Source organism: Lampetra planeri, chromosome 31 (assembly GCF_965212315.1).
Source record: "Lampetra planeri chromosome 31, kcLamPlan1.2.h2, whole genome shotgun sequence".
NCBI lineage: Eukaryota > Metazoa > Chordata > Hyperoartia > Petromyzontiformes > Petromyzontidae > Lampetra > Lampetra planeri.
Genome location: NC_136137.1, coordinates 4,082,671 through 4,098,782, shown reverse-complemented (window position 1 = coordinate 4,098,782; position 16,112 = coordinate 4,082,671). Strand labels below are relative to the sequence as shown.

Genomic DNA, 16,112 nt, shown 5'->3' with positions numbered 1-16,112 from the left:
TCCCAGACCACACCAAGACAGCACAGCAGCAGTCCCTCAACGAAGAGCGGCGTGCGGTGAACACAACAAATGCCGCGACGCGACGCAAACTTGGCAAAGTGCCTTGCAACTCGGCAATGCTTTTTCTTGCGTAAATAAAACACACTGTAGTACTGAGAACACACGGTATTAATAATAACACACTATATTAATAATAATCCTGGTTCGGGATTGACTCAGCCCATCGTCCATTCAGGGTCGCTAAAGTAGGCATCAGATTGTGGTGGAATGTGGAACTTTGACCATTGGCTCAGGGCTCGAAACAAGAGATGAGCAAGACACCAGCGCTCATTTTGGCCTTTCGCTAAAGTCACGTGACTTTACCGTAAGACCCAAAGAGCATGAACTCATGCAGTCACGAAAGCTTTAAGTCAATGTATTGTGTGTCTCTTTGCTGCACACCATGGCGATGACGACAACTTTCACAACTAAGAAGAAAACAATCATGACGATGACCACAATGAGATCATTAGAAGGACCATGATAACAACGATGACAACGATGATTTGACCACACGGTGCTTCACAACGCTGGTCAGCGTTGGTTGGTGAAGCGCGGACCAGGGCCCGGCTACGATATCACTCGCCAATCGGTGTTAACCGTCACCAGCAGTAAACTCAGGTCATGGGATTGAAAGTGCAGTCCCCTAACCGCTGCGCCGCCACTCCAACAGACTGATGTCCAACTAATAATTACGCCCGTGGCAATTCGGAACCACCTTGGCGCACCTGATGAATTGTCACGTGATCAGCGGGTTGTAAATTCAACTGACAACTCGTTCTTTACATTTTTAACATGGCGATGACATTTTAGTGCCCTCGCGTCTCTGCGGGGGTCACACAAACGATTTGCATAACAACGCGTACAAGTCCGGCGGGCCCTACATTGGGATGTTTGGCCAATTCCTGGTGAAGGTGTGTTTTGCATAAGGGATGAAACCAAGGGTTACGCCACACGCAGGTTCTTGAACCCATTTGTTGTACTGCCATCTGCTGGCCATTGCAAGCCCAGGAGGGGGACTGAACTGCATGCGGCAATAAATTGGGGCGCTGCGGTGGCAAGATGCTATCTCCTTCGCCCGGTAAGCAGGGGATCTTGGGTTCGATCCCGGACTCTGACGATGCCTGTTGTATAATTGGGAGTTGATGCGTTCTCTCTTCTTAGTGGTGGTCACGTGGATTTTTCCACGGGTCCTCCGGTTTTGCCCTCCACATTTAGAAACAAGCGCTTAAGATGATTTGGCTGCTACTATGAAATTTCCACTTGTGATGACGAATCGAGCCATTTCGATGAGCTATCATGCGTGGCAGCTAAAAGCTCAGTGGGCTTCTAGTTGGTTGATAAAATGGTTTTGGCTCAGCTTTAGGAGTTTAATTAACACCGGGCAATGATTTTTATTCACGTCGGCGTCAAATTATTTTAAGGCGTCAGGCAACTCGTTAATGCGAGCGAGAGCCGCCCCCGCGCGTCAATTTGGCGTCCACGAAGCACGAGAGGAGGGAAACCGCACTCTACACGCGGGCTTGCAATCTCGGAGGAAAAAAAATCGCTTTGACCCGACAACGCAACGGACTCGCCAAAACGCACACAATGACCGTTAACACCCCGTGAAGGTTTCTAATTTTCGCAAACAGGAAGCCATTGCCGGATAATTACTAAACAATTTGCGAGAGCAAGGCAGCCGTGCCAGCAGCAGCTTGGGGCGTTTCTCCCACCGTCTCTGGGATTCCTAAAAAAAGTTGCCTTTGTTTGGTTGGTTTAACGTTCTAGGCATTTCCCCCATTTAATGATACGAATCTTAAAACGCGTCTTTGAATTAATACAAGGTAAATAGATGAACGGGAATGGGGTCTGTCCATTCCCTGAAACGAATTAAAATTAATCTTCTCTTCCGCTGCCCTCCTAGTCTGGAACTCCCCTTTTCCACATCCATCTGTGCTGTCAACTCCCTGCTGCTCCCTGTTCAAGTCCAGACTCAGGAACCCTTCTTGTTTTTCACCCCCGTGTCTGATCGACTGCTTCCCCATATAAAAACACACGGCTGCTGTCAAATGCCTTGAGATGTCACATTTAGGCGCCACGTCAACCCACATTGTTGTCATTGCTGTTGTTGCCGTCGCGTGCGCGTGTTGCATCGTACCCGTCGGGCAGGCTCACGGGCATCGTTAGCCGATCCAGCAGCGAGCGCCCCAGCTCCTCCGCTTCCCGCTCGCGGTCGTGACTCCCGTTCCCCGTGGCGGACGCGTCCTCCCTCAGCACCTGCGCGCGGAAAGATAACGGAGAGATGAACGGCGCAGGCGGACACAGGCAGACAGACCGACCGACCGAGAGGGTGGACAAACAGACAAATGAACAGGCAGGCAGACAGCCAGGAAGGCAGAGAGGTAGGCAATCAGGAAGAGGGGTGGGGCAAGCAGGCAGGCACAGACAGAAAGACTGACAGACTGAAAAATGTATTGATGGACAAGCAAAAAAACTAACTGAACAAGAGACAACCGGCATAGACCAACAGAAAGACAAACAAATAAGACACACACGGGTTTTTACTCAAACAATAGAAGTCGTGGGTAACAGCACCAGATACTTCACCATCTCATTAGAAACCCTGACTTGATCGTTATTTACAAAAGCATCTGCATTTCACCTACGTTTTCTACGCAGTGGTTCTGGACAGAAGGAAACCCAGCGCTGCGTTCCATTTTGCGTTACCCGGGGGTGCGATGCAGGGGCACAGCTACTACTACGGGTGCCGCGGGTGTCCAGACATCCCACCGCGCGTCTGTAGTCTTAACCGATAATCACCGGAGGATCTCTCGCTGGTCATCGTTGGCGTCACGTCCACACCCCTAGGCTGCGAAGGGCGCCACGGTCGTGGAGGGGAGTAGAGTGAGATGAGAGAGAAGCCGTGCATGGAGGGGACTCAGAATCTTTAATTCATTCGAATCTTTATTTGTCCTCGAGTCATCCGATGAGCTACTAAGCTCTTTTTCACCGACGCCCAGCATGTCCAGGGTGGGGGGAGGGGTGGGTGGGGGGAGGGGTGGGAGGGGGGCGTGGGACGGAACCTTCTCCGCGGCGGCGTGGAAAGCCTGCGCCATGGCGAGCCGGCATCCCCGCTCATCGGACGTGGCAGAGAACTGCTTCCAGGCGCGCGTGAGCCGCGGCAGCACCTCGCCGCTCGCTTTCCCCGCGTAGCGGAGAGACTTGCGCATCAGCACCGACGCCTGCAGCAGCTCCCGCCCGTACTCGTACGTGCTCTGCACACACGCACGCGGGCAGGCGCACGCACGCACGCAGGCCAATCGCGCACACGCAAACGATAAAGAGGGAAGCACGTATGTATGTAGAACTTCTTTCGCACCACGCGATGGTGCGTGATGCAGTTGGCATGAATGACGCTATAGAAAACAACGAAAGCATTCTTATTGTTATTATCGGCGAGCGAGTGGACTGACTGACGGACGGACGAACGGCGTGGGGTCTCGCACCTGGGCTACGTCGTGGCACTTCTTGTGTTTCTCCAGCAGCGCCTCCACCTCGCGCGAGTCATCCCCGAGCTGCGTGTGCGTCTTGAGCATCGCGTCCTGCAGCTCCCCGAGCCAGTCCACCGCCTGCGCGCAGTCGACCAATCAACTGTGCTATCAGAGTATTTTTTTTTTATTTCACCCCCCCCACCCACCCAGACAAAACGCGAGCCGGGTACAATACGCCGACCGACATCGGAAGGGGAACAGAAACTCCGCGAAAATTTGAATTCGGCACGACGGGACCGTACGTAGGAGGAGTGGGGGGGGGGGGAGTTTTACTCGCTGCCCCAACCCAGTGGGGACAACACGTTGGGGGGTGATGTACTGAGGGCCAAGGGAGGGGGGGGGAGAAGGGGAAGAGAGAGGTAAAGGAGTGCGTGATTTGAGCTTTAAATCCTGATGCAGTGTTCGGGACCGAGTTCCACCGATTTTCTGTACAGGTGGTCAAGCCAGACAACCGCACCAGGAGCAGCCGAGTGTATCGCTGTGATGTCTCCTTTGTATTTGAGGACTGGGCATTGCGTTGGAAGGAGTGCATCACTCTGTGGATGTGTGTGCGCGCGGGAAAACTGTTGTGGAACACGGTGTGTCAAGGAAAGAATTTGAACTATCTTTTACAGACCAGGAGAGAATTTTAACGTTTCTTTTACAGACCTCTTTATCCACACGCACGAGGGGCACGCCTTGTGTATGCCCTCCAAGGACAGACACGACCTCTCCCGATCAATGATTAACGTGACCTTTTTATCCTTTACCCAGGAGCGCTTTCCTACAAACGCTGCACTTTCCTACAAACTCTGCGAGGAGACTGCTTATCACATGACAGTCCCACCGATATTTTTTAATTGTTAGGAGGAATTTAGGCAACTTAAGGAAAGAAAATTAATGATTTTTTTTTTACACAGACATTGATGACTGGCCTGAGACCATCAACCCAGTCAGCCTCCTCAAGGCGAAAACCATAAACCCTCAAGAATGGCTGCTCAGCAGAGAGTGAGTAATTTGTCTTCAGGCTACACAATGAGGGGTTCAAGATAATATAATGGCCCTGAGGGTTGACAAGAGGGCTTTAGACCTGAATGATGGCCTGAAGGATCAGCAGGGAGGGGAATTAATGGAGAATCATGGCTTTTAGAGCTGAATAGAGTTAATGATGACGAGCACGAGTTCTCAGGCAGCACGTGAACAGATCGAGTGGTCCAATAATTCACCCTCACCTGGGAGGCGTCGTCCTCGCACTTGAGCACCTGGATGATCTGCAGGAGCTTCAGCTTCCTCACGTCCACCATGTCCTCACACCTGCCAGGACGCGGGTAACACGGCAGAACGGGTCGGGGGGGGGGGGGGGCTTGAATTGACACGTAGATCAAATCGGCTGTGCGCTTGCTTAGATATTATCGAGTCTCTCTTTTGCATGAGTGGTGCAGCCGCCTTCAGATATCAAACACCTTTCCGTGTCTATCGGACCCCAAGTCGCAGAGTATTGGTTCCAACTTCTCACCTCGTGCCTCGGTACAATGGCCTGAGAAGGTGCTCGCTGACAGAAAGGGGCCCGAGAGTTTATACAAAGCATGTGTCTTTGTGCGTGCATGTGCCAACGTATTCGATTAATGCGTCGGCACGTGTGTGCCTACGTGTGTAAACGAAGAATCGTTGTCTTTGTACGTCACGAGATGCAGTTGGAGAACCGCGCTATAATCTTGGCTACCCGGGTTTGCGTGCATAGATTCGGGCGAGTCGTGCATGCGTGGTGTGCGTTAAATGTGCACGCAGGTGGGTCCGCTCATGGCCAACGCCAGTCACGATTATCTGAACCGGTCTTGGGCCTCCTTTAGGTCGACTCAGCCTCAAGTGAGTACCTGGAGCGGTGTGTAAACATCACCACTGGGGAGACAAAGTCGGTCGGGCGTGGTACTGGCCAACCACCCCCTCATGTCCCATTTCGGCCTTCATCGGTATTGCTCGATAACAGCACTTACCCCAACAGTCTGTGAAAGGCTATGCAGTGGATCTTTATATCTGTCTAGGCGGGTGCGTTGCATGTGCGCGTTTTACGTGTGCCGCATGTTCTAAGTGCATGCAATGTGCACGTGCTACGTGCATGCGAGTGTACTCTATCAGCCCCGCGTGTGTGTATCTGCATGCCTGCGTGGGTACTGCGCGTGAGTGCGTGTGAGTGAGTGCGTGCGAGTGCGTGCGTGCAATGCCTCTTCTTGCGCAGCAGCATGTCGTCCATGAGTGCGCGCACGTGGGTGCCGGTGTCGGCCTCGCCGCCGTCACCGGAGCCGGGCTCCCCGCGCCACGTGGCCTGCGGCGGGGGGCTGCCCAGCAGCTCCAACAGGGCCTGGCTTTTCTCCTGCAGCCCCTGTGACACGGCCTCTGCATGTGCACCCACAAAGACAAAGACAATGAACCCCCGCATAGCCTATTTCAAGACTGTTGGGGCAAGTGCTGTTAGCGAGCACCTACGAAGGCCTGCACGGCACACGGGGGCGTGGGTGGCGGGCACCATGCCCGGCCGCCTTCGTCTCCCTAGTGGCGATGTTTACGCATTGCACCAGGTACTCATTTGAGGCAGACTGGTTCAGATCGTCATCACTGGTTCAGATAATTGTCAGCTTGGGTCGCTTGGGTTCGTAGCACAGCACGCGCATCGCTGCGCCGCTACTCCCCACAACAGGCGCAAGTGCTGTTAGCGAGCAGCTATTAAGGCGTGTATAGGACAGAAGCGAGTGCTGTGGGCAGCATCACTTTTGGCAACTGAACCTTATGGCGGTACCCCCGGGTACCATAGTACCCCGGCTCTCGCATAATGTCCGCGATGGAGTCACTTTTAGTCTGTCGATGGTCGGCGATGCGGCAATCGACTCATCTCGACGAGCTGTACAAGATGCACCGCCACGGTGCGTACCCGAGCGTTCAGGGTTTCAGCGCAATCGTCCTCGCTGCGTTTCGACATTGCGGAGTAGCGCCAATTTCGGATTGATTGGTACCCCAGTCGCGGAGTTAAGTATACCCCTGGAAAAAATAGTGTACCAGAAATAAAATATTTAATTGCCTCGGTTATTTGTATTATTTGGTACCCCGGGGTACCGCCATAAGGATCAACTGTTAAAAGCCTGCGACAAATGAACCAAAATAACTTGCTGGTCTTGTCAAGGAGCATAAACCATCACGCAAACTCCATTCATCCTCGCAGCGGCTTTTGGCTAACCATCTAACAAAGACGGACACCGCATTGGGCCCTTTCAGACGCGCTTCTGCGGCCGTCTGGAACGCTCTTCCTTCCAATATTGGGAAGCCACTGGAGATATTCACTTTTAAATCATCTCTATTGAAAACTAATTTCTTTAGAACTGCTTTTTGTCTTTAGTTTATTATCCTTCCCAATCATCTCCGATTCGCGCGGTCGGCTACATATGGATGCGAAAGAAGTTCCAAATACATACATAGCGATGTCCAGTCGTGCATAGGAGCGTGCGCGTCTACGCATTCATACCCACGGTCTGCAGCTTCTCCTCCAGCACGCGCAGGCTCTGCTGCGCCGTGGTGCCGTCAACGAGCAGAACGTCCGTGCACAGAACTCCCAGCAGCCCGTCCAGATTGTGCGACAGCTGCCAAGGGCAAGTTGAGTCAGTGGGGGACACCAGCAGCAGCAATACAATTCACGCTCAGCCCAAACAACGTTCCACCTCCACGTCACCTCTCAGCTCCGCAGAGATGCGGGTGAAAATGCATTCTGCCACCCCCCCACCCAACACCTTTCCCAGGTGATGTGCCACTAAAACGCAATCGAGGTGTTTGTGATGCGCGTTTCCACTGCTTGTGAATTACCTGTCTCTTTTCTACGAAACGTGTTTAATCTTCGCACTTGCCTGCCCTGTCGTCTGACCCCCATCCCCCACCCCCCAACTGAACCTCATAAACAACAAAACAAAAACCCCAATAAACGGTCTCCGTCTTCTGCGGTCCCCTTGATGTGCGTATTGATTCGATTTTTCACAGCGTTTTGAGATTTGGCTCAACGTACACATTCTTTAAGATTACAACTGTCAATGTGTTACATGTGTGAATGAGCGATTTGGCGAGCAAGAAAATTGGCGTGCGAGTGAGCGAGCGAACTGACAAATGAGCGAATTGGCGAGCGAATTGACGAGCGAGCGAGCAAATTCACGAGCGAGCGAGCGCGGGAAGGGGCTCACGTCATGCGAGAGCCTGTGGAAGTCCGCCGCGGCCTGCAGCAGGCTCTGCCGGTACTCGAGCTGCATGGCGTGCCGGTAGCACACGTCGTTGAGCCGCTGCTGCAGCGCCTGCAGCTCCTCCGAGCTGCCCTCGGAGCCGCCGACCCCCCCCTCGTCCTCCTCCCCCTCCGCCGTCTCGGCCGCCGACAGCAGCGCCGAGATCTGCTGGCCCAGGTCCACGTAGACGGCGAACCACTCCTGCGGTTGGGCGCGCGACGCGCACGACAGCGGGAGCGGGGGGGGGGGGGCGAATGACGCGCGCAATCAGTAACGGCCGTTCAGTGCAACTTTCTTATCTCATCGAGATTTATACAGCGCCTTTTCCGAAGTGCTTTACAGCAATTGAAAAATTGTAGGCAAGATGATATTGGTTCGAGATGAAGAATTGGGTTGTTAAAAGTGGCAGTGTAAGTTTTAGTGGCAGGTAGAACAGGAGGGAGTCGTTAAAGGGGGGGGGGGGGGGGGTTCGGATCGGCCTGGTCATAGCTCGGGGTGGGGTGGGGGGGGGTGCGATTTAAATCTCGGGGACGGAAAAGTAATGAGGCATCGCATTGGGGTGCCACGGTGGTGAGATGTTAACGACCTCGCCTGATATGCAGGTCGTGGATTCGACCCCGACACCTGTATTTTTGGAGTTCGCATGTCTCTCTCTGTGTGTGTATGTCTGCTATACATCTCCACACAATAACCGACTGTCATTCTCACAAATCTTTATCTCTCGTTCACAGCTCTCTATTAGCTCTCGTGTTTATATCCTCTTCATTTTCTCCGACCTGGCTCGGGGTGAACTGATGAAGCCTGGCATAATAAGAGTGACGGATTTTTGTCCAGCCAATGAAAACAGTTTGTGAAAGAGCATTTTTGATAAACAATGGTCTGAACAGCCCCTAGGGATGTAATGATGCATTGATTCTTTAATTTAAATCGATTTATCCATTCGTGTTGCATGCATCGATGCATTTAACGTGAGAATTTTAGCATTAATTTTTTTCAGCTAAAAAAAGTTTATTGGATCCATTAACCTCCCCCCCCATACTTCGACAATTCACTGAATTGGTTAGCACTACGCCTGGCCACCTTTGTCTTCCCATTGCTGATGTTAACACACTTTTCTCGGTAATCACTGAAGGCTGAATGGACCAGAATGCTCACCGTTTCAGGACAGCATCTTAGATGCAAGTCACATTCAAACGCGACACGAATCCCATTTCATTGTACGAAGGGAACCCCAGGAGAGGTTCAGAATCAACGTCTCAAGGTATGAACAGAAATCAAACCAGAAACCCATCAAACCGCTGCACTAGCTTAGCCCAGTGGTCACTAAAAACCGAGTGCGCTAGACTAGCCTTCGTGCGTATATCCTCCAGTGGAGGGGCAGTTACCGTGTACAAGTTCTCGATGTCTTCGTGCTTCTGCTGCAGAGCTTGTGTCGCACGCGCCGAGTCTCCGATGCCTCGCTGCTCCTTCAGCATATCAGCCCCTGGGCCTTCAAACCAGTTCACAACCTGCAACGACACCATGGCGGCGAGATGTTAACCGCCTCGCCTGGTATACAGGAGGTCGTGGGTTCGATCCCAACCCTGACGCCTGCTGCTGTATATTTGGAGTTTACACGTTCTCACTGTGGTCACGTGGATTTTTCTCCGGATCCTCCGTTGTTTCCCTCCACATTTATAAACATGCGTTTAGAGTATTTTGCGGCGATAAATTTCCACGTGTTAAGCCACTTTATTGAGCTATCATTGGTGGCCAGGTCGCTTCTGAAAAATAGCAATATAGCCCAGTGGGCATTACCTGGTAAATAAAAAAAGTATTTTTTTCTTAGACTCGGCTCACACAACACAACGTAGTCAAACTAAACCCATTTACTCTCGTTACCTTTTTTACATTTCCTTTTTAATTCTTTCTAACTAACATTGAAAGCTTTTATGCATTTCCGGATTTGATCCATCCATTCCAATGACCATCTGTCTATCGGACATGGGGGCGGCACTACAAGTCTTGTTATAGTGATGCAATATGACGAAATTGACCAAAGGGTTGCCCGTAACTTGGAGACACAAAGCAGAGCAAAATGGACTCATGTGAAAATGCATTTCACCCGTCGGTTTCTGCAATGGACATATACTGCGAAGGATAAATGAGTATTGGAAAACAGTACGAAACAATGCATCTCTTAGATGATTTTCCAAGACTATATTCCAACTGTGCTATCAGCATTCTGTCACGAGACAAAAAAACCCATTCAGAACTCCCAGACCAGGTCATCAACCCACATACGAAGATCGGCTCGCAAAAGCAGATAACTCTTTCAAATCATCTCTTTAGCCACATTTCATCCACACGAATTGTTCGTCACCTGGTGGTCAAGCCGAAATGTTCAATTGTCCGAGCTGGAATGTTTGGCAAATTAAGTAAAACTACGGCATTACTGCCTTGTTTTCTTGTGTGCAGTCATTGGCGACCAGGCAGAGATCACCAGCTCTCTACACTTGATAATCACGAGTGTCTGAAACCCAGATTCAAATCCAGGATCACAGCGGTGCCTGCTCAGTGCTCGGACCAGAGTCAACCAGCGACGTGCTCCTAAATAATATATACTTAAAGCAACAACTCAACTCTTAACTCTCAGTATATTTAACTGTAAAAGTATGAAAAAAAAATAATCATAATAATGTGATGGCATGAGCAAACGCATGGGATTTAATATTTTCACACCAGCAAAATATTGAGACATCTGACATTTTTCAAAAGCATTACAGAGAACATCGCTAATTTTTTTTGCCAATGTGCAAGTAATTACGCTCGCTTTGGTTGAGCGGTCTGATGTATTTATACAAGGATGTAGAGCGTTCTCTGCCAGCCAGGCCGCATCACTTCATTTCCTTCCTTCGCGAGAACAAAAAAAAATATTACAACGGGCCGTGCAAAAAAATGGAAACGTTCCACGTTTCATAAATAAACGGCAGCGTGCAACCATGTTATATTTTCTCTTGCGTTCAGCGATCAGCTATCAGCCTACAAGTTATTCATGGCACTATATTGCTGTGAAGTTTTTGGCTAAGAATTCACCGTGAGCAGGCTCACATACGAGTAAGTGGTGAGTGGTGCAGCACCAGACTCAGGCAGGCAGCAGCTAAATCGGCTGATGTCTCTACAGCGCATGCTCAGTATATCAGATGAAATGCTATGACCGGGGCTGACTGAACGAACCTATGTTTACACGGACTTTTGTGAATACTTAATTCCGTGCCGTGCCGTACACGTTGCTCGAACGAACCTGCAAAAGTGCCGGGGTGCACAATGTTGCCTAGATTTCGATTTAAAGCTTTCGTGACTGCAGGGATTCATCTTCTTGGTTCTTTCGGTAAAGTCACGTAGAAGGGAAATAATAAAATAATAATGATAAAACATAATAAAATAATTCTCACGACGTTTCGGCCACAACGCAAGCAGCCGTCCTCAGACGCTGTCGCCTCGACAGACCTGGTTTTCACCTGAGGATGGCTGCTTGCGTTGTGGCCGAAACGTCGTGAGAATTATTTTATTATGTTTTATTTTTATTATTTTATTACTTCCCTTCTACGTGACTTTACCGAAAAACCAAAGAAGATGAATGTTGTCTAGCTTCATAATTTTTCAATTATACTTAGGTTGAATGATGTTGCCATGAAGCAGGCCTGGAAAATCTCTCCCTTGCCGAGGGCCGGATAGGAATATAAAACAATACCTTTTGAGGGCCACGCAACATTAGCGCACACACCGTCGCGTTATCCAATAAAATCACAACAATTAGGACTCCCCTTTGAAGGTGACTTAAGACCGCTAAATCTAGAAACACGGTGTTGTTGCCAGACTGAAAATAGTCCCCTCTAGTTGTCGAGCAGTGCAGCTAAACTGGTAGTAGGCCTCAAAGTGGCTGTGGCCGTATGAAACGAAGTTGTTTGCCCGCTTACAGCCCAACAACTTCAGGCTTGTACTGCCTGCCACACTCTGTAAAAAATCTTTACAAAGTAAAGTGATTTCAAGCAGAACATGTGCCATATTCATCCACAGCGTTTGTTATGGAAAGTGGACAGCAAGCTAATTGTGCCACGCGTGAGTTTTAAACGAAGATAAACTAAGCGCTGGCGAGGACTTGCATCGTCAAGCGGGGTTTTTCACCGATTGATTACAAAGAGGCGGACACTGTGATCTAAGGGTAAACACATGTCGCACACTGCGGAATTTAGACGACCTCAAAGGAAAAAAAAAACCCGCTCGCAAAGACATCCAGCTGGTCGGTAATCAAAACAAGAGGCGGGACGCATGGCTTCTGGGGAAGTCCATTTAAAGTGTAGAGCCAACGCAGCCACAGCTGGTTTGATTAAAATATAAAAATGACGAAATAGTAAATTTTCTGCTGGTTACAATAATAAAATGTTTTTTTTTACACCAAAACAAACTTATCTCTGTATTAAATTACTCGAAGAAAGGTCATACGTTATATTATTTTACATGTATTAAACGTAATTAGATAACAGTGGTATAGTGAGCCGTCACGGACTTTTAATTAACGGAAATAATGTGGATTAATGAGGCTGGGATGGAGCTCAGTTGCAAGAGCTGGAGGGCTCTCGTTCATAAGATCACGAATTAAACTCCCCTCCCCCCCTCTAAGATAACATTATCATGCTGAATGTCACTCTGGGGGGGTTGATAACGAGATTGGGACCTGTTCAGTCTGGGTTTGGCGTCTGCGATTAGGTGTCAGCAATTGTTTTGTTGCGAGATCGTGTGGCACTGTGTTGAGATTTTTAAACAGTGCGCAGTTTTAAAGGACATCCCCACCTCGGTGATCTTCTGCCGTAGGTCGTCCAGACGAATCAGCTGACTCTGCTGCCGGCACATCTCACGGCACTTCTCGTGCTGAGAGTGCACAGCATCGAGCAGCTCCAAAACCCTGGCCTGGACCGTCACCTCGCCCTCCACGGGAAACCGGACCAGGTCATCCTCGGCCCGCGGCCCTTGGCTCTGCTGCAGGTCCAGGAGCAGCTGGCGTCCTACACAAGACAAAGATCCCCCGTGTAGCCTTCAACAGACTGCTGGGGCAAGTGCTGTTCGTGAGTAGCACCTATGATGGCGGGCACGGCGCACGAAGGGGTGGGTGGCGAGCACCACGACCAGTCGCCTTTGTCTCCCCAGTAGCGATGTTTACACATCGCACCAGGTACTCCTTTGAGGCGGATTCAATCAAGCCGAGGCCCAGGTCTGGTTCAGATAATCATCAATGGTGTTTGGCTGTGAGCAGAAATCAAACGCAAGTAGCCGGGTTCATATTGTAGCACGCGAACTGCTACACTACCGCTTCCCTTACATACACACGCTCGCACACACACACACAGGTAGTCAGCTTCAGACAATGTGAAATTCTTAACACAGGAAAGGCTCACTTCTTCTTTCGTATAGGCGGGGAGTTGGTCAGCAACAACAGCTGCATGACCTATTTTGTCAAGTTCTTATAACTTTGCTCAATTCAAGAAATGTAGTAACTTTCACCTATTATACCTTCAAAAGCATTGCTTGTCTTCACGTGAATTTATTAATGAAACATAATTTGATAATTGGTTTTTTACCCTTCTATCTGTCGTAAAAAAACAATTATCATATATTGTACTGGCAAATGAGGTTCCAATGGTGAAACATAATTTATATAAACAAAGTGCTAAACTGCAAAGGTCATTCAATGATCGGCACAGTTATGGTTGAAGGAGGGGTAAACAAGTGATACTATGATAGCACGCATACAATACAAGGCAAATGATGCACAGAGTTCTGCATGTTGCAGGAAGGCTACAAGGACATATGATGCAAAGAGTTCCACATTACGAAGGAGGGGTTCAGTCGACCCTTAAATTATCTGACGTAATGGGAGGGAAGGGTGGCCCAGATAAATAAAAAACAGACGTGAACGTAGCTTTCCAAATACATTTGTTGCATGCCTGAAAAACAATAGGGGTTAACATGCAGAATGTTTCACTTGCTGACATTCGTGCGGTCAAGTGGACAATGCGGCAGTGACCCTCAACGAGCGAGGAGCAGCTTGTAATTAAACCAGCGTACGCATGTAAGCACCATTATAATCCGCAAAACTAGATATTCCACCGACCAATAATCGAGAGCCAACCTATATAAAACACAAAGCATGCACGTAAGATCCGCACGCCGTTTACAAACGTCAGAGTTTACAAGTGCAAGAGTCAATGCCGTAGACAGGGCGACGCCACATCTAACTGTCGGCAAAGGGGGAAAACGTGTGGCGTCGAGTTTAGAACACGGGAAAGCGAGTCGGTTGGGTGGCATGGATGGGGAAAGGGGGAGGGAGGTCCATGCGGTCGGGGCAGCAGAGGAAAGGAGAGGCAGCCGCTCCTTTTCCTCCAGCCAGGGTAGAGACCCAGTTTAAACAGTCGTATACGGAAGACGTTTAACGCTTCTTCTTGCATCCGGAAGTGCGTTTCCCCGCTGCACAGGAGCTATACCAAAGCAGAGGTGCCGAGCACACAGTTGTAGCTGACAATGTACGTACATTCAGTCAATCTACAGCTGGGTGAAGGCCTAGACGACACCAGTCAATGGGTTGGTGAAAGTGGTATGCATAGACATTGGCGCAGAGCACAATACAATAACTTTTGCTGCACTGCCCTCTGATGACAACGTAGCCCCAAGGTAGCCGAGAGCACCCTGCGTGCCATCACGCAGGGTGGTCGCCCATCCAAGCACTACCCCCACCCACGCTCAATCCTGCATAGCTTCCAAGATGCGACAGAATCGGGTGCATTGCGGAGAGAATTGGCCATAAGCAGCCGACTAGAGGGCAGGTTGCAGACACAGCAGCAGCAGAGAGCTGATTCCAAGAAGCAAAAATGTGTTTGAAACAGCAGTAGCGTGAACCGATTCTGACACTCTGCACACAATGAGAAACTCGCGCAGAAACGTGCGTCATGCCCTGCGTGTCATGTGACATGGCCACAATGCGTGCGTAATGCACACAGCCTCTTGCTTTAGACACCAACTCAAAGAGACTTAAAGCTGTCACTACATTATTTTAGACATAGGCAGGACCGAGATACGACCGCTTGTGGGTTTACTCCTTAAGGATCATGTACTGTATCAGCCATCAAGTTAGCCAGTAATCACACGTCCAGATAACAACAAAAAAGTGGCCCACATTTTGAGGCTCTTTTTTGGAGTTAGATCACTGCCATCTGGAAATGGTGCGATCCACCGATAGCGGTTTTTAAAGCACATTGTCACGTGGCGGTGCAGGAATTTATCAAATGCGATCACGGGAGCAACAGTCCGAGAATTTCAAGCACCCCGAACCCAACCTCAAGCCCTCAAACCGACGCACGGATGCGCTGGGGCCGTCCAAAGTTGTTCCCCCTTTGGAATTCTACATCGATATTATGTCGGCTTAAAGAGATCCGATTTAGAAATCAGGAAGGTCCATGTCATTTTTCTGAGGTTGTCCACACAGCCTGGCCTGGAACTTTCAGGTCCCCAAACTGATGTAGAGACATCAAAACACACGTAAATCCCATAACGCCTTTAAAATGTCCATATGTGTTGAATGAATGCAAGATTGATATGTGCAGCACTGGAGTGCTTATGGAATAACAGGAAGCTTATGGGAGGAATGAATTTGGTTATTTGGAGAGAAAAAATTACAGTACATTTTTCTGCTGTGCATTTCGAATAAAATGAAACACGTTTTGAACTATTTTCACACTATAATAATAATGCCGGTTTTAGCTCGTGTATATATATATATATTTATTTTGGAACCATGTGTTTTGAATTGTTCAGCTGTCATCAGAAGGCACATTTTAAAAAGGCAAAGATATAGACAAATGGCAGTCGACTTCCGCCACGGCCCGCGAGACAAAAAGTGGCGATTAAAAAAAACACATTTACAAGCTTCCTTCAGCATAAACCAACGATGCCAAATCTTTCAAGGCCACAGTAAGAGATGCCAAGTCTATATGGGTTGCCGTGCTGGGAAGTAACAGTGACCTACAAGTGTCAATTATCATCATCATTCACGCACAGCCCTGCACTTGGGAGGGCAAAGTTTTAATGCGATTTAATGGTGCACTTAAGTTGTGCCCGCAACATTTCAATAATCCAAATGAAATACTGTGGCTTCAGTTGCTGAAAATTGATTGTTTTTACATATCTATTTACAATAGTATTTTATGTTTAACATACACAAAAAATTTACTCATTCTTAATTTACAATGTATTATTGCGTTTGTACGTGTACATT

At 49.2% G+C, this 16,112-nt stretch overlaps 1 protein-coding gene across 1 annotated transcript in view; it reads right to left on the bottom strand.

The window, feature by feature from the left end:
* SESTD1 (SEC14 and spectrin domain containing 1) overlaps positions 1 to 16,112 on the bottom strand; it is a 34,289-nt gene that overhangs the window by 4,867 nt on the left and 13,310 nt on the right. Inside the window, exons 9-17 of the mRNA XM_078609048.1 lie at positions 12,638 to 12,849; positions 9,190 to 9,312; positions 7,769 to 8,005; positions 7,066 to 7,180; positions 5,774 to 5,945; positions 4,784 to 4,865; positions 3,528 to 3,650; positions 3,105 to 3,296; positions 2,180 to 2,298 (exon numbers count right to left, since the gene is read on the bottom strand). Of these exons, the coding sequence (XP_078465174.1) occupies positions 2,180 to 2,298; positions 3,105 to 3,296; positions 3,528 to 3,650; positions 4,784 to 4,865; positions 5,774 to 5,945; positions 7,066 to 7,180; positions 7,769 to 8,005; positions 9,190 to 9,312; positions 12,638 to 12,849 (1,375 nt within the window). The remainder of the gene's footprint in view (positions 1 to 2,179; positions 2,299 to 3,104; positions 3,297 to 3,527; positions 3,651 to 4,783; positions 4,866 to 5,773; positions 5,946 to 7,065; positions 7,181 to 7,768; positions 8,006 to 9,189; positions 9,313 to 12,637; positions 12,850 to 16,112) is intronic.